The sequence below is a fragment of the Bufo bufo genome, chromosome 8 (genome assembly GCF_905171765.1).
Source record: "Bufo bufo chromosome 8, aBufBuf1.1, whole genome shotgun sequence".
Lineage (NCBI taxonomy): Eukaryota > Metazoa > Chordata > Amphibia > Anura > Bufonidae > Bufo > Bufo bufo.
Genome location: NC_053396.1, coordinates 6,529,370 through 6,546,859, shown reverse-complemented (window position 1 = coordinate 6,546,859; position 17,490 = coordinate 6,529,370). Strand labels below are relative to the sequence as shown.

Here is a 17,490-nt window from a genome sequence, read left to right as displayed (position 1 = left end):
AAACTACAACTCCCAGCATGCCGGACAGCCTTTGGCTGTGCGGGCATGCTGGGAGTTGTAGTTTTGCAACAGCTGGAGGCGCCACTGGTTGGAAAGACTGCCTTAGAGGGACACACAGACAAAACAAGTGCATGCTGTTAGGCCTAGGCACCAGACCAGACACCCAAATAGACATGTACCTTTAAAGGGATCCTCTGTCAGTGTAAATAAAGATATTGAAGAATGCATATTATATTGTCCTGGAGAATCCCTTTAATTCCTTATAGAGACAATCCAGGTAAAATAAATGCATCGAGTTAGGCCTAAAGGGGCGGAGCATGACACAGGAATGGGGTCATGCACCGAGTAAAGCAGGAATTCCTTTAAAGGGGAAATCCAACTATAGGTCATGTAAAGAAAAAAACAGGGGGTCCATCGTTTTAAGTGACATGGCCGTTGTAATAAACATTTTTGAAACGATGAGAGTGATTGTCCATGTCGTCCCATTGGCTGGGTGCAATATTTTATGCTAGCACGGTCTGTCTGCTTTTAGGAAAACTGGGTGCTGCCGGAGGTAGTCGCCCACCTCATTTACCCCCTAAACTACCAACATGGCCATCGTTACCTAAAGCCCCCGAATGACCTGTCCCCTGCTCCATGAATGAGCAGAGCCCTTAGGTAGACGTGTCGGTGGCCATATTGGCCATCACCCATCTTTCCCAGACACTGATAAGTTTTTATGGAAATGGCCCTTCATTATAATAAGTGACCACCTACTTTCACTGTTTTTGGCAGTAATGTGGTAATCTCCAGTAAGTCTGTACACGTGACCCACAGGGGTCCGAGGTGGGGCGAGGAAAACAGGACCCAAAACACTGGGGCCTGTGCTGGGGAAATGACTGAATGCAGTCACCCCCCCTCCCCGTCTATTGTGCCCTTTTAATTATGTGTTTTGGGTGGGGAGCCCAAACTACCACAAACAGATCGTCCATGTACAAATGTGTGATGAAACCGGCACCAACCCGAGAAAGGGGCGTCTGGGGGCAAAACTACACTGCGTTGTGCAATGTTTTTTTGTATTTTTTAAAAAGATCAAATTTTTTTTTTTTTTTTTTTTTTTAGAAATGCAATTTTAAAAGGTATTCCAAGATTTTATAACTGATGACCTATCCTCCTGGGACCTCCGCCGATCAGCTGTTTGAGAAGGCATTGGTGCTCCGTCGGCGCCGTGGCCTCCTCGCAGCTTACCTAGAACAGCGCCGTACATTTGTATGGTGGCCGTGCTTGGTATCGCGCTCGGAGCTGAGCTGCTCGTAGACACGCGACTGATGAACGTCGTCGTCACTGGTCTAGGAAAAGCCGCCAGAGCTGATCGGCGGGGGTCCCAGTTTGTCCCACCCCACAGATCAGATTTCTGATCACCTATCTTGAGCATAAGTCATCAGTAGTAAAGTCTCAGAAAACCCCTGTTAAGGTACATTTGAAAATTTGCACGTTTGAAAGTAAATGTGTAAAAAATTATAAAAGTAAATTAGTAAAAATTTGCACATTTTAAAAGTAAATTAGTAAAAAAAAGGCCACATTTTAAAAGAAAATTTGAACATTTTGAAAGTAAATGTGTAAAAAAAAATTGCTAATTTTAAAGGTAAATTAGTAACAATTTGCACATTTTAGAAGTAAATTATTTAAAAAATTTATTTGCACATTTTGAAGTAAATTTGTCCAAAATTTGCACAGCTTTAAAAGTAAATGTGTAAAAATTTACACATTATAAAAGTAAATGTGATAAAATTTGCAGTTTTAAAAGTAAATGTGTCAAATTTGCACATTTTAAAGTAAACTATTCAACATGCTAATTTTAACAGGTATAGTTTTAAAAATGCAAATTGTAAAGGTAGATTTTAAAAAATGCCAAAAAATGTTTTTCATTTCAAGCAAATTTAGTCAAATCAAAATAATTCAATTGGCTGAGTATATAGATATGTGGCCGTCGGGCACCTCTATTCTGGCGGGATGGGTAATGTTCTGTCTGGGGGAGTCTAGACTGGTCAGGCCCCTTGAGCTGGAGCTTCTCCTAAAGACTGTGGAAAAGTCAAAAATGACCCATGCCCCGGATAGAACAACAGTGGGGTGCAGGCATACCCCACCTCACCCTACAAAGTGGAGGATTTTTTGGGGATCATTGGGTGTTGGATCCAGAAATGGGGATACAGTACATGGATGAAGCGTCAATGGCCCAGCAGGTTCAAAGTCACAGGTTTAGGGTCTTGCCTTCAGCCCTGAATGGACGGAGCTCCTGGAATGCGGAGAATCTAGTTTCAAGCTGTTTTGGGTCCTGGGGAGGGGGTCAGCGGGACGGGGGATGGACCTGTGCCTGCTAACAATGAATCAAAGTCCTGGAGGTTTTGTGCCCTCCCAGGCTCCTTTCCCCCTGTGGTGAGCGGAGTAGGGGCTGTCCACAGGGCGCCATCCTTCTCAAGACAATCGGCAAGTCCTCAGATGGTGGCTCATGTGAGACCATAACATGTACCATTACCCAGATGCAAAAATAAACACACCCCTATGGCTGCTCCAACATAACATCCAGCTATCCGGTGGCGGTTCAATATTTTTTTAAGGGTTGAAAAACCGTGAACTAATTAATTGGTGCTCATCCATGGGGGGAGTTAACAACACCCCAACATAGCAGAATATCTCCAAAAAATGGCAGCCCAGTGGGCACTGTGACCCTATGAGCTCTACTCTCGACCTCTTACTGTACACTGGAAAAGTCTTCACACCCCTCTAGAGTGCGGTATTATTTTCACAAGTGGCTGCAGGAGACGGGATTAGACCGGACTGGGAGAATCTGACCTGAGGTAATGTGATTAGGAGGCTTTCAGGTCCTAATAAGGTTACTGGATCACAATCAACAAAGACAAACCTTTAATTAATCTATTTAACCCCCTCATGGCTGGCAGAGCAGAGAAGTCATTCAACGTCAACAACTACGCCAAACTTTATAAAGCCAGTTATACCCCTCCCCCCTCTTATCTCAGCCGGCCTGTCTGACCCACAGGGAAGAGTAAACATGGGCCCGGGGGCTTCTATAAGCCCATTACAAGATTCCCAGGTCTGGGTCCGGCACTTGGTGGGGTCCGTACATAACCCCCTTTACTCATAGGGGAAGGTTTTTCATGTTGGATCCAATAGCGCAGGAAGCGGCCGGGTTCTCCTTCACCTGAGGGTCTGATCACTGCCCCCATCCCATGTCTAAATACCCCCCAGCTATACGTCTGAATGCTGCATGGTTCATATAATATCTACCCTGTCTATACAGCACCACCAGCTTTCATATTGTAACAATTTACAAAACACATTGTGGTATAGACAAAACATACATTTCAAACCATCTGGTATTTATCTACGTATAAAGTATCTATTTCTCTATCTATTATCTTACTCATTTGTATCATCTATTCTATCTCATATCTGAATCTTTCTATCTATCCATATCTCTCTATCTATCTCATATCTGTATCTATCTACTATCTATCTATATATATCAATCATATCTATCTCATATCTATCTATCTATTATCTATCTCATATCTATATATCTATCTATCTCTCTCATATCTATCTCATATCTATCTATCTACTCATATCTCTATCTATTATCTATCTATCTATCTCATATCTATCTATCTACTCATATCTCTATCTATTATCTATCTATCTCATATCTATCTATCTATCTATCTATATCTATCTATCTCATATCTCTATCTATCTATCTATCTATCATCTGTCTGTTTATCTATCTCCTATATATCTTGTATCTATCTATCTATCTATCTATCTATCTCATATCTATATATTATCTATCTACTCATATCTCTATCTACTCATATCTCTATCTATCTATCTATCTATTATCTATCTATCTATCTATCTATCTATCTCATATCTATCTATCTATCTATCTATCTATCCATCTATCTCTCATTAGCACACACATGTGAAGCCTCTCCAGGCACAGGTCACAGCTCTCTACCTGCTGGCAGTAAATGGCTTTATTACATCTAATGTTTAGGAAATGACTCTCATTGGTGATTTGTCGCTGAAGTTTGGGGTCGTAGTCCTGAATGACTGAATATTCATTTGCCTGTGTGTGTACATTCGTGGACCAGTGAGACATTTTACAGTAGATGTTTACCGAGGTAACCTGTTGACCAAAGGTTTGGGGTCCCAGAACACAGGGAGGTTTAACCCCAAGAAGATCACATTACTGGACCACAATCCCCCATTTCCAATCTGTTTACTCTTTCTTTACCCCTATTCATGGTCTCTGGAAGAGGAGTCATTTGTTTGTAAGAGGGCCAATCGCCTAGGAGGTCAATTACCATACCCAGGGGGAGGAGGGGTCTCTGGCTCCTATCTTATTGAATTAGATTAATGCTAAGACAACTGTAAGACAAACACCTTCCAGCAAGGAGGTCTCCTTTCTCAGAGTAGAGATCCACTGGGGACCTGCAGGAAGAAGACATTTTCAAGATCAGACTGCTTTTGCTTCTAGAACCAAGAGCTTTATGGAACTTTCACTAATTTGCAGGTGATCATCTCCTCCACCTTGTCCTCCCTAGGGACCAAAGAGAACTTTTTGCATGGGGCTTTAGGTAAGACAACATTGACCGACTACTCGGTTAATTGCAAATCCAAGGATTAGAAGAAGATGATGAGAGGATCTCCAAGGTCAACTCAACTTGTTAAGTAACTCCACAGCCCTGAGTACAGTGTTGGACATTGAAGTTCCTCTCACCATGTACAACCAACAGACCTTCCAACCCTTCACCCACAGCTCTGGGCTGATGCAAGACGCCAACTGCCAATACAACATGACCGGATACCCTGGCATCAGCCACCACCATCACCAGCCTTTCTTCCCTTTCTCTGCCATGAAATCAGACTATGGTGAACTCAGCGTGCAAGCTGTGGGAGATTGCTCAGCTCAGGTCATGCCCTGGAACCACCTGCCACAATTGGACCCTGCCAGCCAGACCCTAGGCATCCATGGCGGGCAGTTGCAACCAAGAGAGCAGATGTCCAACCAGGTAGACAACAAGAGGAACCCCAAGAGAGAAAGAGAGGAGACATCAGAAATCAAAGCACCTTCTCCAACAGCCAAGTGTAGCCCCCCAACCCCCAATGCCCCCACTGCATCTTACTATAACCAGCCATGGGGTGCTGAAACCTTCTGGCCTTCTACCCCAAATGGTGGCAGTACAACAGCTCCCATCAAGCCTGAAGACAATGGCAAGGCGCAAGGCACCGACCCTGTTCATCAATTGCCTTCTAACCAAAGCCCCAATGCAGCCTTAGAGAGTGGTCTCTCCAGTATGGAGAACAGCAGATGTAGCAGTGCCACCAGCTCAGTGTCCAGTGGCCACAACAACAGCACCCCGAGGAGCATGTCCAGTGGGGGTAGTGAGGGTATCTGCAGCGACAACGAAGAGGTAAGTCTACTGTGGCCATCTCATGCCAACTCTACCACTATACCCATTATCTGACTCCAGTGGCTCCCAAGAAGATATAGAATCTTATGTTTGGTTTGCACCTGATCATGAGGTTCCTGTAGGTTGTAATAAGATTCCTTCGTTAATCAACCTAGAGGTTTTTTTTAATGATATTTGAGGGCATTTGTAAGTATTTTTAAAGATTAAACCAAATTGACCATGTATGATGTTGGACTCTTGGTTGTTGAAATGTCAAGGAGACCGTTGTAGTTGATGAAATTGGGGGTTTTGTTGTACTGATCCCTTATATAGCAATAATGTTTTGGTCTTGTTATATTGAGGAGGCCCATATAGCACTGAACTCTTGGTCTTTTTATATTCAGGTCACCCTGTACAACACTGAACTTTTGGTGTTGTTATATCAGTCACCCTATATAGTACTGAAAACTTGGTCTTGTTATATTGAGGTTACCCTATATAGTACCTAACTGGTGCTCTTTTTGAACTTTTGGTCTTGCTGCATTAAGATGTCTCCATCTTGGTTTTAGATCTTGGTCTTCTTCTATTGAATAGACTCCATCTTGTACTACGCCCGTCTATTGTTCTATTAGGGTAACTCCACCTTCAACCTAACTCTTGATCTTGTAACAATGATTGTGCTCCACCTTGGCCGAGCTCCTGAACTTGCTATATACTGCCGTATTTATAACCTAGCTATACTGTTAAATTGAGTTCTCGAGCTCCAGAACTTGTTGGGTGCCAGAACTTGATCATCTAGACCTGGTCTCCACCTGTGTCTCTCCCTGGCTTTCTGGGCATGCTGGAAGTTTTAATTTAGCAACACTTGGAGGCACACACATCAGAGACCCTGATCCAGACAGTCCCTTATCATGGAGCACACTCCATGTTTTTAGCTTTAAATATTAGACTGAAGGACTCTAATGTGTGTGGGACCATATGTTTTATGTGGAGCTCTACAACTCCAGAACTAATGACTTCCAAAAACATATTCATGTACTCTCAGCTTACATGCGCTCACGATGTCTACATTAGTGATGAACATCTAGATCTGTAGACCTACAAATAACTGAGTTGCCCTTTTCTGCCAGTCTGGTAATAATCGAGCGATTAGTTATACCTAATATTGCTTGCATTACCTCTTGCAGGAAGCTCCAACATCTTCAGAGATGGAACAGTTTGCTAAAGATCTGAAACACAAGAGAATCACCCTGGGGTACACACAAGCAGATGTTGGCTATGCTCTAGGAATCCTTTTTGGTAAGGTCCCATGTCGAGCTATGTCTTGGACAACCTGGCTGGAGATCATTGTTTAAGATCTTGAGAATTTGAAATCTTCTCTTTCGTCTTTCAGGCAAAACCTTCAGTCAGACGACCATCTGTCGCTTTGAGTCCTTACAGTTGAGCTTCAAGAACATGTGCAAGCTGAAGCCATTACTGCGGAGCTGGCTGCATGAGGTGGAGAATAATGAGAATCTGCAAGAGGTTAGTAGACTTTGGGAAAGTTGAGATCCAGTAGGGTTACCACTGACTCTTAGGAACTTCTGGTGGCTAAAACTTACCTAGTAGGTTCATGTTAGTCTCCAGACCCTATTTTCCCACCAATGGATGACGTGAACCTATTCAGAGCACCCTTATAAGTGGGCACCACAACTTAGGGTGATGGAAGCCATCATGAGGGTCATATAGTTCTCACCTGCAAAGAATTGGTGGCTAGGTCATCAAACTATGAGGACTTTAGCACCAACATCAAAAAGTGGTCCTTTGTTCTCGGGTTAGGGGTCCTAGGATGGAGTCAGGAAACCTGAGTAAATGATATGTACAAAAAATTTATTGTCTGTTTTTTTTTTACCCAAAAGATCATTAGTCGGGGGCAGGTCCTGCCACAAGCCCAGAAGAGAAAACACAGAACCAGCATCGAGAATAACGTGAAACGGAGTCTAGAGAACTATTTTTTGCATTGCTCAAAGCCGGGACCACAGGAGATCACCCAGATCGCCAGAGAACTGAACATGGACAAAGACGTAAGTGGTTCTGAAGATTGGATGAATGGACGGATAGATTTTTTTGCCCATTTTTTTCACAGTTTCTGTCTATTTCCCAACAGGTGGTCAGAGTTTGGTTCTGCAATCGCCGACAGAAAGGAAAACGGCAGGTGCACCCCTACCTGAGGGAAAACGGAGGTGAAACCTATGAAGTCGTCCAGTCCCTTTCACCTCCTAACGTGGGGCCCTTCTCCCTGCAGCAGGTGGTGACCTCACAGGGCTTTGCCCCAAACTCCCTGGGTTCTAACCCTGCACTTTATGTGCCTGCCTTCCATAAGAGCGAGGTATTCCCGCACACCGTGCCTCATGGAATGCCCATGGCCAACCACTCGGGCTGAAGTTGTCCCCTCCATGGTCATGACATGTAAAATCTTTATAGCTTCAGAATATAATTTTAGGTATTATTTTTTATGTATGGGGCAGGGTCGGGGAGGGGGGGGGGCACAGAGAATTTGTTGCTGGTGTCACTTGTGTTCATATTTTTGTTTCTCCATTCAGTGTTGTAACTTTGAGGATAAGAAAAACCTGTTGATCTGATAAAGTTTCGTCTTCTACTAATTTGTGGTCATAATTATAGTTGTCAGAAAAAAACACCGACCCAGGGCTGAAAAGCCACCCGTCATTTTTCAATAAAGTACCTCCAGATTGTCCACAATACGTCCACACTTCTCCTCCTACCATATTATGTTTAGGGGTCCTGTCTATGGAGACCTAATACGGGAAGAGGAGGAGAAGTGTGGAGATGCTGAGGACAATCGGGAGCTACCATATTGAAAAATGATGGTTGACTTTTCAGCTGCGGGACATTGTTTTCTTATTTCTGTGACTTGTGTTAAGAGCTTGTTGCTCCACCTCACATCTGCGCTTTTCTTATATATTTACGGCTCTCACTTAGATGACTACCCTTACCTTCTGCCTGCCATCAGTAGTCAAGCTCATCCAACACAACATCCAGGTACAACACCTAACTTTACCGTCTGCTGCTTGGCATTAGTAAACACTGCCGATCAAGGCTTGGTCATAACCAGCTTTATCTTCTGCTGCCTGGCATTTATGGGTTCTCCACATCAGCCATATTATACCCAGCTTTACCTCTAGCAGCCTGGCATTAATAAGCTCTCCACTCCACTTGATTTAACCCTACAATATCCAGATTTACCTCCATCTGCCTGGCATTATTACATTCTCCAGCTTCCTGCCATTAACACATCCTCCACTTTACCAGTCAAGGCTTGGCTTAACCCTACAATCCACAGCTTTACCTCTAGCTTCCTGGCATTAGTATGTTTTTGACTTTACCAGTCAAGGCTTGGCTTAACCCTATTATACCCAGCTTTACCTCCAGCTGTCTGGCATTAGAAAACTCTCCACCTCACCAGCCAAGGATTGGCTTAATCCTACAATCCCCATCTTTCCAATAAATTCTCAAGTTCATCCTTCAAGGTTTGGCTAAGGGTACTTTCACACTAGCGTTGTTAGAATCCGGCAATGGAACTGCCTGCCGGATCCGGCAAGCCGTATACAGACGGATAGCTTTTTTTTCTTGATCCGTTAGACGGATCCGTATTTAAATTTTTTCAAAGATCAGAAGAGAAAATAGTTCCTCCCATATCCCGGCGCATGCGCAGACTAGAAACCCAGATCCAGCGATGCGGCAATTTCCGGAACACTTGGTTATATTGAGGTTACCCTATATGGTACCTAACTGGTGCTCTTTTTGAACTGCATTGAGATGTCTCCATCTTGGTTTTAGATCTTGGTCTTCTTCTATTGAGCAGACACTCGGCATTAAGACATCTCTATGGAAATTAATGCCGGATCCGGTAAGTGCGGTATTGTTCCAGGATTTTGGCTGGAAAAAATACTGCAGCAAGCTGCAGTATTTTATCCAGTCAACTACCGTACAAGGGACATCCTGATGCATACTGAACGGATTGCTTTCCATTCAGAATGTATTAGGACAAAACAGTTGCGTTTTTTTTTTCCCGGTATTGAGACCCTTTACTGGATTTCAATACCAGAAAAGAGTATCACTAGTATGAAAATACCCTTAACCATAACATACTCAGCTTTGCCTCCAGCTGCCTGGCATTAATAAGCTCTCCGCTTCACAGTCAAGACTTGGCTTAGGGCTCATTCAGACGGCCGTATGCTATCCGCAAAAATGCGGATCAGTTTTTTTGCGGATTAGATGCTGACCCATTCACTTCTATGGGGCCCTTTTCTTTTCCACGGTTCTGCAAAACAAATGAAACATGTCCTATACTTGTCCGTGAAAATCAGGACATGGCCCCATTGAAGTCTATGGGTCCGCAAAAATACTGAATGCTATCCGTATTTTTGCGGACAGCATACGGCCGTCTTAATGAGCCTTATTCCCATCTTTACCTCCAGCTGCCTGGCATTAATACTTTTTTAAGTTCATCTCTCCAAGTTTTGGCTTCACTATAAGATACCATACCCCATCTTTCCTTTCTTATATGATATCTCTGTGTATTATGTTTCCATTCTTATCTGTAGATCATACTTTAAATTATTTGACCAGAAGTCAATAGTAGTTACTTTTGTATTTCTTTTTATATGTAAAACTGCCTTTTCTTCCCCCGATCTGTCTCCAAGAGATGATAATTTATGTCCCTGAGTCACTTTATTACTATTTGCACTAAATTGTTCCTTCTACCCGTCCATGACATCACCGATTGTGTCACCTGGAAGGGATAAAGGCTGTTATAACCTGGGGGTGACACTTTTATTTATTCTAAGGTATTGGATTTGTAAGGGGCATTCATGAAATATTGTGCACAGACGACTTACAGGGACCAACCTGATACCAGAGCGCAGCCGGTAGGTTGCTCCGGTTTACTCCTGTGCACCACGTTTCATATGTGCCCTTCACACCCCTGCAGCCCCCCGATCAAAGTGATGCAATTTGTTGGGAAATTAGCATAACGTTTCATGGAAGGCTCCTATATTCAGCCTCTTTCCTGTACTGGGACACTAAAACGCATCGCCAGCTGTGCACACTTGCCTAGTGAACAGTGCTACAGTCTATGCATTTGTCTTGGTTCGGATGTGATCCGTTCACTCTCTCACAAATTTTCCAATTTTCATGCCATAAACTGAACACAGAAATAAAAATATATACGTTGCATTTTGTGTGTGTTGGGGATCGGGCGGGTGGGGGAGGGTTCGGGGAAGGGGAAACTTTGGGAAGGGGCGGCATGGTTTTGTAATATTTCACACACCCCTAAATTAAGAACTTGCCAGTGTTTTTTCCTCCTCAGACACATAAAGATATTTTTTGTTCTAAACACTGATTTTTTTTTTTACTGAAATAAAATTGGAGAAAAAAAATGATATCCTGCGAGCTTCTTGTTGTTTGGTTTTTGGGGGAGTGGGTTGCTTATGAAAAAAATATATATTTTTGAGTTAGGGTCCTGCGCAAATAAATATTAATCCATTGCAGTTTACAAATTGGCCACTAGATGTCAGCACAACAGGTGAAACCTGAGCCTGACCAGTCTTGCTTTCCAGCCTGCTGCAAAGATTTATTTTTAATGGGGAAAATATGAAGCATGATATGTGAAGATGAAGATACACACTGGGGGTAATTTTAAGTAAAGTTTAACACAAAAAAAAAATTATAGCTGCAGCTATGGTCTCTAAGGGTACTGAAATAATATCTAAAATGTGATGACTAGGGATGAGCAAATCGACTTCGAATGAAACATTCGAAGCCGATTCACATAAAACTTAGTTTCAATGCTAAACTGTACGAACTCGGGAAATGGTTTTTTACAGTATAAATCAATTTCTGAAGTTACTATGTGAAAAAATAACTTTGGCTCATCAGAGCCAATACATTCTAATGCTGTATGGAGCGCTCGCTCCGTGCAGTATTGAAACGAGGTTTTATGCGAATCGACTTCGGATGTTTCATCCGAAGTCGATTCGCTCATCCCTAGTGATGACCCCTTTAAATATAACATAGTAACATAGTTTATAAGGCCGAAATAAAAAGCCCTCTGTCCACCCAGTTCGGCCTGTCATCCTGCAAGTTGATCCAGAGGAAGGCAAAAAAAAAACGAGAGGTAGAAGCCAATTTTCCTCACTTTAGGGGAAAAAATGTCTTCCCGACTCCAATCAGGCATCAGAATAACTCCCTGGATCCACGACCCCTCTCTAGTAGCTATAGCCTGTAATATTATTACACTCCAGAAATACATCCAGGCCCCTCCTGAATTCCTTTATTGTACTCACCATCACCACCTCCTCAGGCAGAGAGTTCATAGTCTCACCGCTCTTACCGTAAAGAGTCCATAGTCTCACTGCTCTTACAGTATATAGTCCATAGTCTCACTGCTCTTACAGTAAAGAGTCCACAGTCTCACTGCTCTTACAGTAAAGAGTCCATAGTCTCACTGCTCTTACAGTATAGAGTCCACAGTCTCACTGCTCTTACAGTAAAGAGTCCATAGTCTCACTGCTCTTACAGTAAAGAGTTCCATAGTCTCACTGCTCTTACAGTAAAGAGTCCATAGTCTCACTGCTCTTACAGTAAAGAGTCCACAGTCTCACTGCTCTTACAGTATAGAGTCCATAGTCTCACTGCTCTTACAGTAAAGAGTCCATAGTCTCACTGCTCTTACAGTAAAGAATCCATAGTCTCACTGCTCTTACAGTAAAGAGTCCACAGTCTCACTGCTCTTACAGTAAAGAGTCCACAGTCTCACTGCTCTTACAGTATAGAGTCCATAGTCTCACTGCTCTTACAGTATATAGTCCATAGTCTCACTGCTCTTACAGTAAAGAGTCCATAGTCTCACTGCTCTTACAGTAAAGAATCCATAGTCTCACTGCTCTTACAGTAAAGAGTCCATAGTCTCACTGCTCTTACAGTAAAGAGTCCATAGTATCACTGCTCTTACAGTATAGAGTCCACAGTCTCACTGCTCTTACAGTAAAGAGTCCATAGTCTCACTGCTCTTACAGTAAAGAGTCCATAGTCTCACTGCTCTTACAGTAAAGAGTCCATAGTCTCACTGCTCTTACAGTAAAGAGTCCACAGTCTCACTGCTCTTACAGTAAAGAGTCCATAGTCTCACTGCTCTTACAGTATAGAGTCCACAGTCTCACTGCTCTTACAGTAAAGAGTCCATAGTCTCACTGCTCTTACAGTAAAGAGTTCCATAGTCTCACTGCTCTTACAGTAAAGAGTCCATAGTCTCACTGCTCTTACAGTAAAGAGTCCACAGTCTCACTGCTCTTACAGTATAGAGTCCATAGTCTCACTGCTCTTACAGTAAAGAGTCCATAGTCTCACTGCTCTTACAGTAAAGAATCCATAGTCTCACTGCTCTTACAGTAAAGAGTCATAGTCTCACTGCTCTTACAGTAAAGAGTCCACAGTCTCACTGCTCTTACAGTATAGAGTCCATAGTCTCACTGCTCTTACAGTATAGTCCATAGTCTCACTGCTCTTACAGTAAAGAGTCCATAGTCTCACTGCTCTTACAGTAAAGAATCCATAGTCTCACTGCTCTTACAGTAAAGAGTCCATAGTCTCACTGCTCTTACAGTAAAGAGTCCATAGTATCACTGCTCTTACAGTATAGAGTCCACAGTCTCACTGCTCTTACAGTAAAGAGTCCATAGTCTCACTGCTCTTACAGTAAAGAGTCCATAGTCTCACTGCTCTTACAGTAAAGAGTCCATAGTCTCACTGCTCTTACAGTATAGAGTCCATAGTCTCACTACTCTTACCGTAAAGAATCCTCTTCTTTGTTTGTGTACAAACCTTCTTTCCTCCAGACGCAGAGGATGTCCCCTCGTCACAGTCCTGGGGATAAATAGATGATGGGAGTGATCTCTGTACTGACCCCTGATATATTTATACATAGTTATTAGATCTCCCCTCAGTCGTCTTTTTTCTAAAGTGAATAACCCTAATTTTGATAATATTTCTGGGACCTGTAGTTGCCCCATTCCAGTTATTACTTTAGTTGCCCTCCTCTGGACCCTCTCCAGCTCTGCTATGTCTGCCGTGTTCACAGGAGCCCAGAACTGTACACAGTCCTCCATGTGTGGTCTGACTAGTGATGTGTAAAGTGGTAGGACTATGTTCTCATCACCGCCATCTATGTCCCATTATCTTATTGGCCTTGGCAGCAGCTGCCTGACACTGGTTTCTACAGCTTAGTTTGCTGTTCACTAAAATTCCTAGATCCTTTTCCATGTCAGTGTTACCGAGTGTTTTACCATTTAGTATGTACGGGTGACTTGCATTATTCCTTCCCATGTGCATAACCTTACATTTATCAGTGTTAAACCTCATCTGCCACTTATCTGCCCAAGAGTCCAATCTATCCAGATCCATCTGTAGCTGTATATTGTCCTCTGTAGTGTGTGTGTGTGTGTATATATATATATATATATATATATATAATCCCAAAAAATGTAACGCAGCACTCCTTAGATAAAAAGTGAAAAAATACAAAATTTATTCAACACATGTTGATACAGGCAACGTTTCAGCTCTCTCACAGAGCCATTATTGGCTTGATAATGGCTCTGTGAGAGAGCTGAAACGTTGCCTGTATCAACATGTGTTGAATAAATTTTGTATTTTTTCACTTTTTATCTAAGGAGTGCTGCGTTACATTTTTTGGGATTGTGTTTGGACCCAGGACCCAAGGGAAAACGCTGGCACCTGAATCATTTGCATCACTTGAAGTCAGGAGTGCTGCCCTGCCATCTTTTGGATATATATATATATATATACAGTATACTGTTCTCTGTAGTATATATATATACAGTATACTGTCCTCTGTAGTATATATATATACAGTATGCTGTCCTCTGTAGTATATATATACAGTGTACTGTCCTCTGTAGTATATATACAGTATACTGTCCTCTGTAGTATATATACAGTATACTGTCCTCTGTAGTATATATACAGTATACTGTCCTCTGTAGTGTATATAAAGTACACTGTCCTCTGTAGTATATACACAGTATAGAGTCCTCTGTAGTATATATATACAGTATACTGTCCCCTGTAGTATATATACAGTATACTGTCCTCTTCCGTGTTAATTACTTTACACAGTTTAGTGTCATCTGCAAAAATTGATACTTTACTGTGCAAGCCTTCTACAAGATCATTAATAAATATATTGAAGAGAATAGGGCCCAATACTGACCCCTGAGGTACCCCACTAGTGACAGTGACCCCTCCAGTACTGACCCCTGAGGTACCCCACTAGTGACAGTGACCCCTCCAGTACTGACCCCTGAGGTACCCCACTAGTGACAGTGACCCCTCCAATACTGACCCCTGAGGTACTCCACTAGTGACAGTGACCCCTCCAGTACTGACCCCTGAGGTACCCCACTAGTGACAGTGACCCCTCCAGTACTGACCCCTGAGGTACCCCACTAGTGACAGTGACCCCTCCAGTACTGACCCCTGAGGTACTCCACTAGTGACAGTGACCTCTCCAATACTGACCCCTGAGGTACCCCACTAGTGACAGTGACCCCTCCGGTACTGACCCCTGAGGTACCCCACTAGTGACAGTGACCTCTCCAATACTGACCCCTGAGGTACCCCACTAGTGACAGTGACCCCTCCAATACTGACCCCTGAGGTACTCCACTAGTGACAGTGACCTCTCCAATACTGACCCCTGAGGTACCCCACTAGTGACAGTGACCCCTCCAATACTGACCCCTGAGGTACTCCACTAGTGACAGTGACCTCTCCAATACTGACCCCTGAGGTACCCCACTAGTGACAGTGACCCCTCCAGTACTGACCCCTGAGGTACCCCACTAGTGACAGTGACCCCTCTAGTACTGACCCCTGAGGTACCCCACTAGTGACAGTGACCCCTCCAGTACTGACCCTGAGGTACCCCACTAGTGACAGTGACCCCTCCAGTACTGACCCCTGAGGTACCCCACTAGTGACAGTGACCCAATCTGAGTGTGTACCGTTAATAACCACCCTCTGTTTTCTATCCCTCAGCCAGATACTTACCCACATACAGACGTTTTTCCCAGTCCGAGCATTCTCATTTTATATACTAATTTTATGTGGTACAGTGTCAGATGCTTTGGAGAAGTCCAGATACACGACATCCATTGATTCGCCGCTGTCAAGTCTAGAACTTACCTCCTCATAGAAACTGATTAAATTAGTTTGACATGACCGATCCCTCACGAAGCCATGCTGATATGGCGTTATTTGCTTATTTTCATTAAGGTCCTCCAAGATATCATCTCTTAGAAAACCTTCAAACTGTTTACCTACGACAGATGTTACACTTACCGGCCTATAGTTTCCAGGCTCTGTTTTTGGACCCTTTTTGAATATTGGCACCACATTTACCATGCGCCAATCCTGTGGGACATTCCCTGTCAGTATAGAGTCCGAAAAATTTAGAAATAAGGGTCTGGCTATGACATTACTTAATACTCTTAAAATACGGGGGTGTATGCCATCTGGTCCTGGCGATTTGTCTATTTTAATCTTTTTAAGACGCGGCTGTACTTCTTCCTGGGTCAGACAAGGCACTTTTAATGACAGTTTATTACCCTCAGTGAATACATTGGAGAAAAAAATATTTAATAGCTTTGCTTTCTCCTCGTCGCTCTCTGCGACTCCCCCCTCATTGCTCTGTAGAGGGCCGACACCTTCAGATTTATACTTTTTACCATTTATATAATTGAAGAACATTTTAGGGTTAGTTTTGCTCTCTTTGGCAATTAATCTCTCGGTCTCTAGTTTGGCGGCTTTTATTTGTTTTTTACATGTTCTATTTTTTTTCCTTATAGCTTTTCAGTTCTTCCGTGCTACCCTCCTGTTTTAGTGATTTATATGCTTTCTTCTTGTCACTTATTGCTTTGTTTACAGTTCTGTTTATCCACATAGTTTTTTTCTTGTTCCTTAAAGGGAATGTATCACGATTTCATACATATGCAAATGAACCTGAGATGAGTCCTGTCCCTGACTCATCTCACATACAGGACGCATCTCAGGGTAATTTACATATGTATGAAATCTTTTTTTTACACAATAAAAGCACACAGAGCTATGGGGACTGGGTATTGCGGATGTTCTAGCGGCCATCTAGCGACCCATGTCCTCAGCTCTATACACAAAATCCCGGTAACAGGTTCCCTTTAACCCTTTATTCCCATACGGTATGTGCCTCTCACAATTAGATTTTAGGATGCTTTTAAAAATATCCCATTTTGTGGCTGTATTTTGATTTTTGAGGACTTTGTCCCAGTTAGTCAGGCCTATGGCCTCTCTTAGTTGGCTAAATTTAGCTTTTTTGAAGTCTGGTATTTTTGTTCCTCCCTGTAGAAACGCTGTTTTGAAGGATAATTGGAAGGTTATTACTTTATGGTCACTATTTCCCAGGTGTCCCCCGACCTGCACGTCTGTTGTTCTGTCAGGTCTATTGGTTAATACTAAATCCAGTATGGCCGTCCCCAGGGCCGGTGCAAGGATTTTTGACAACACAAGCGAAGCTACATTTTGGCGCCTCACCAGAACTCCCCCTAGCACCAGCATCCCACCCGGACCCCACTCCAATCGCCTGAATGCCTGCCTCGCAAAACCCTGCAGTGCACCTACCGCACCCACCTCCAGTGCATATAGGATGTCGTATAGCCTCACATTGACCTCATAACCTCAAGTTTTGTGACATGTAGCATCCTGGCCACTAACTTATTTTGCTGGCTCCTAGATTCATAGCAAATTTGTGAAGCTCTGCCTCACTGTGCCCCAATACACTGTGCCCCAATACAAATATTCTCCGGGGGGGGGGACAGGCTGGACAGTGACTCACCATGCACCACGATGCAGCCACTGACCCACACGCGCCTCTCTCCTCTGCTGCTCCCCAGTCTGCAGTGCAGTCCCCAGCCGAGCCTGGACG

The 17,490-nt window shown here is 43.2% G+C and overlaps 1 protein-coding gene across 1 annotated transcript; it reads left to right on the top strand.

The window, feature by feature from the left end:
- The first annotated feature begins 4,781 nt into the window (after nt 1–4,781).
- On the top strand, nt 4,782–7,889 carry LOC120977144 (POU domain, class 5, transcription factor 1.2-like). Its single transcript, XM_040404920.1, has 6 exons — nt 4,782–5,041; nt 5,087–5,474; nt 6,641–6,752; nt 6,847–6,977; nt 7,352–7,516; nt 7,600–7,889. The coding sequence occupies exons 1-6, from the start codon at nt 4,782–4,784 to the stop codon at nt 7,873–7,875; spliced, it is 1,332 nt and encodes a 443-aa protein (XP_040260854.1). The 3' UTR covers nt 7,876–7,889.
- The last annotated feature ends 9,601 nt before the right edge of the window (nt 7,890–17,490 follow it).

What these genes read in the sequence shown, in the direction of transcription:
- LOC120977144 (XM_040404920.1), top strand. Translation starts at nt 4,782, where the DNA reads ATGTACAACCAACAGACCTTCCAACCCTTCACCCACAGCTCTGGGCTG. An exon ending in ATAATGAGAATCTGCAAGAG is followed by an intron (nt 6,978 to 7,351) that starts GTTAGTAGACTT and finishes TTTACCCAAAAG; the next exon opens with ATCATTAGTCGGGGGCAGGT. An exon ending in AACTGAACATGGACAAAGAC is followed by an intron (nt 7,517 to 7,599) that starts GTAAGTGGTTCT and finishes ATTTCCCAACAG; the next exon opens with GTGGTCAGAGTTTGGTTCTG.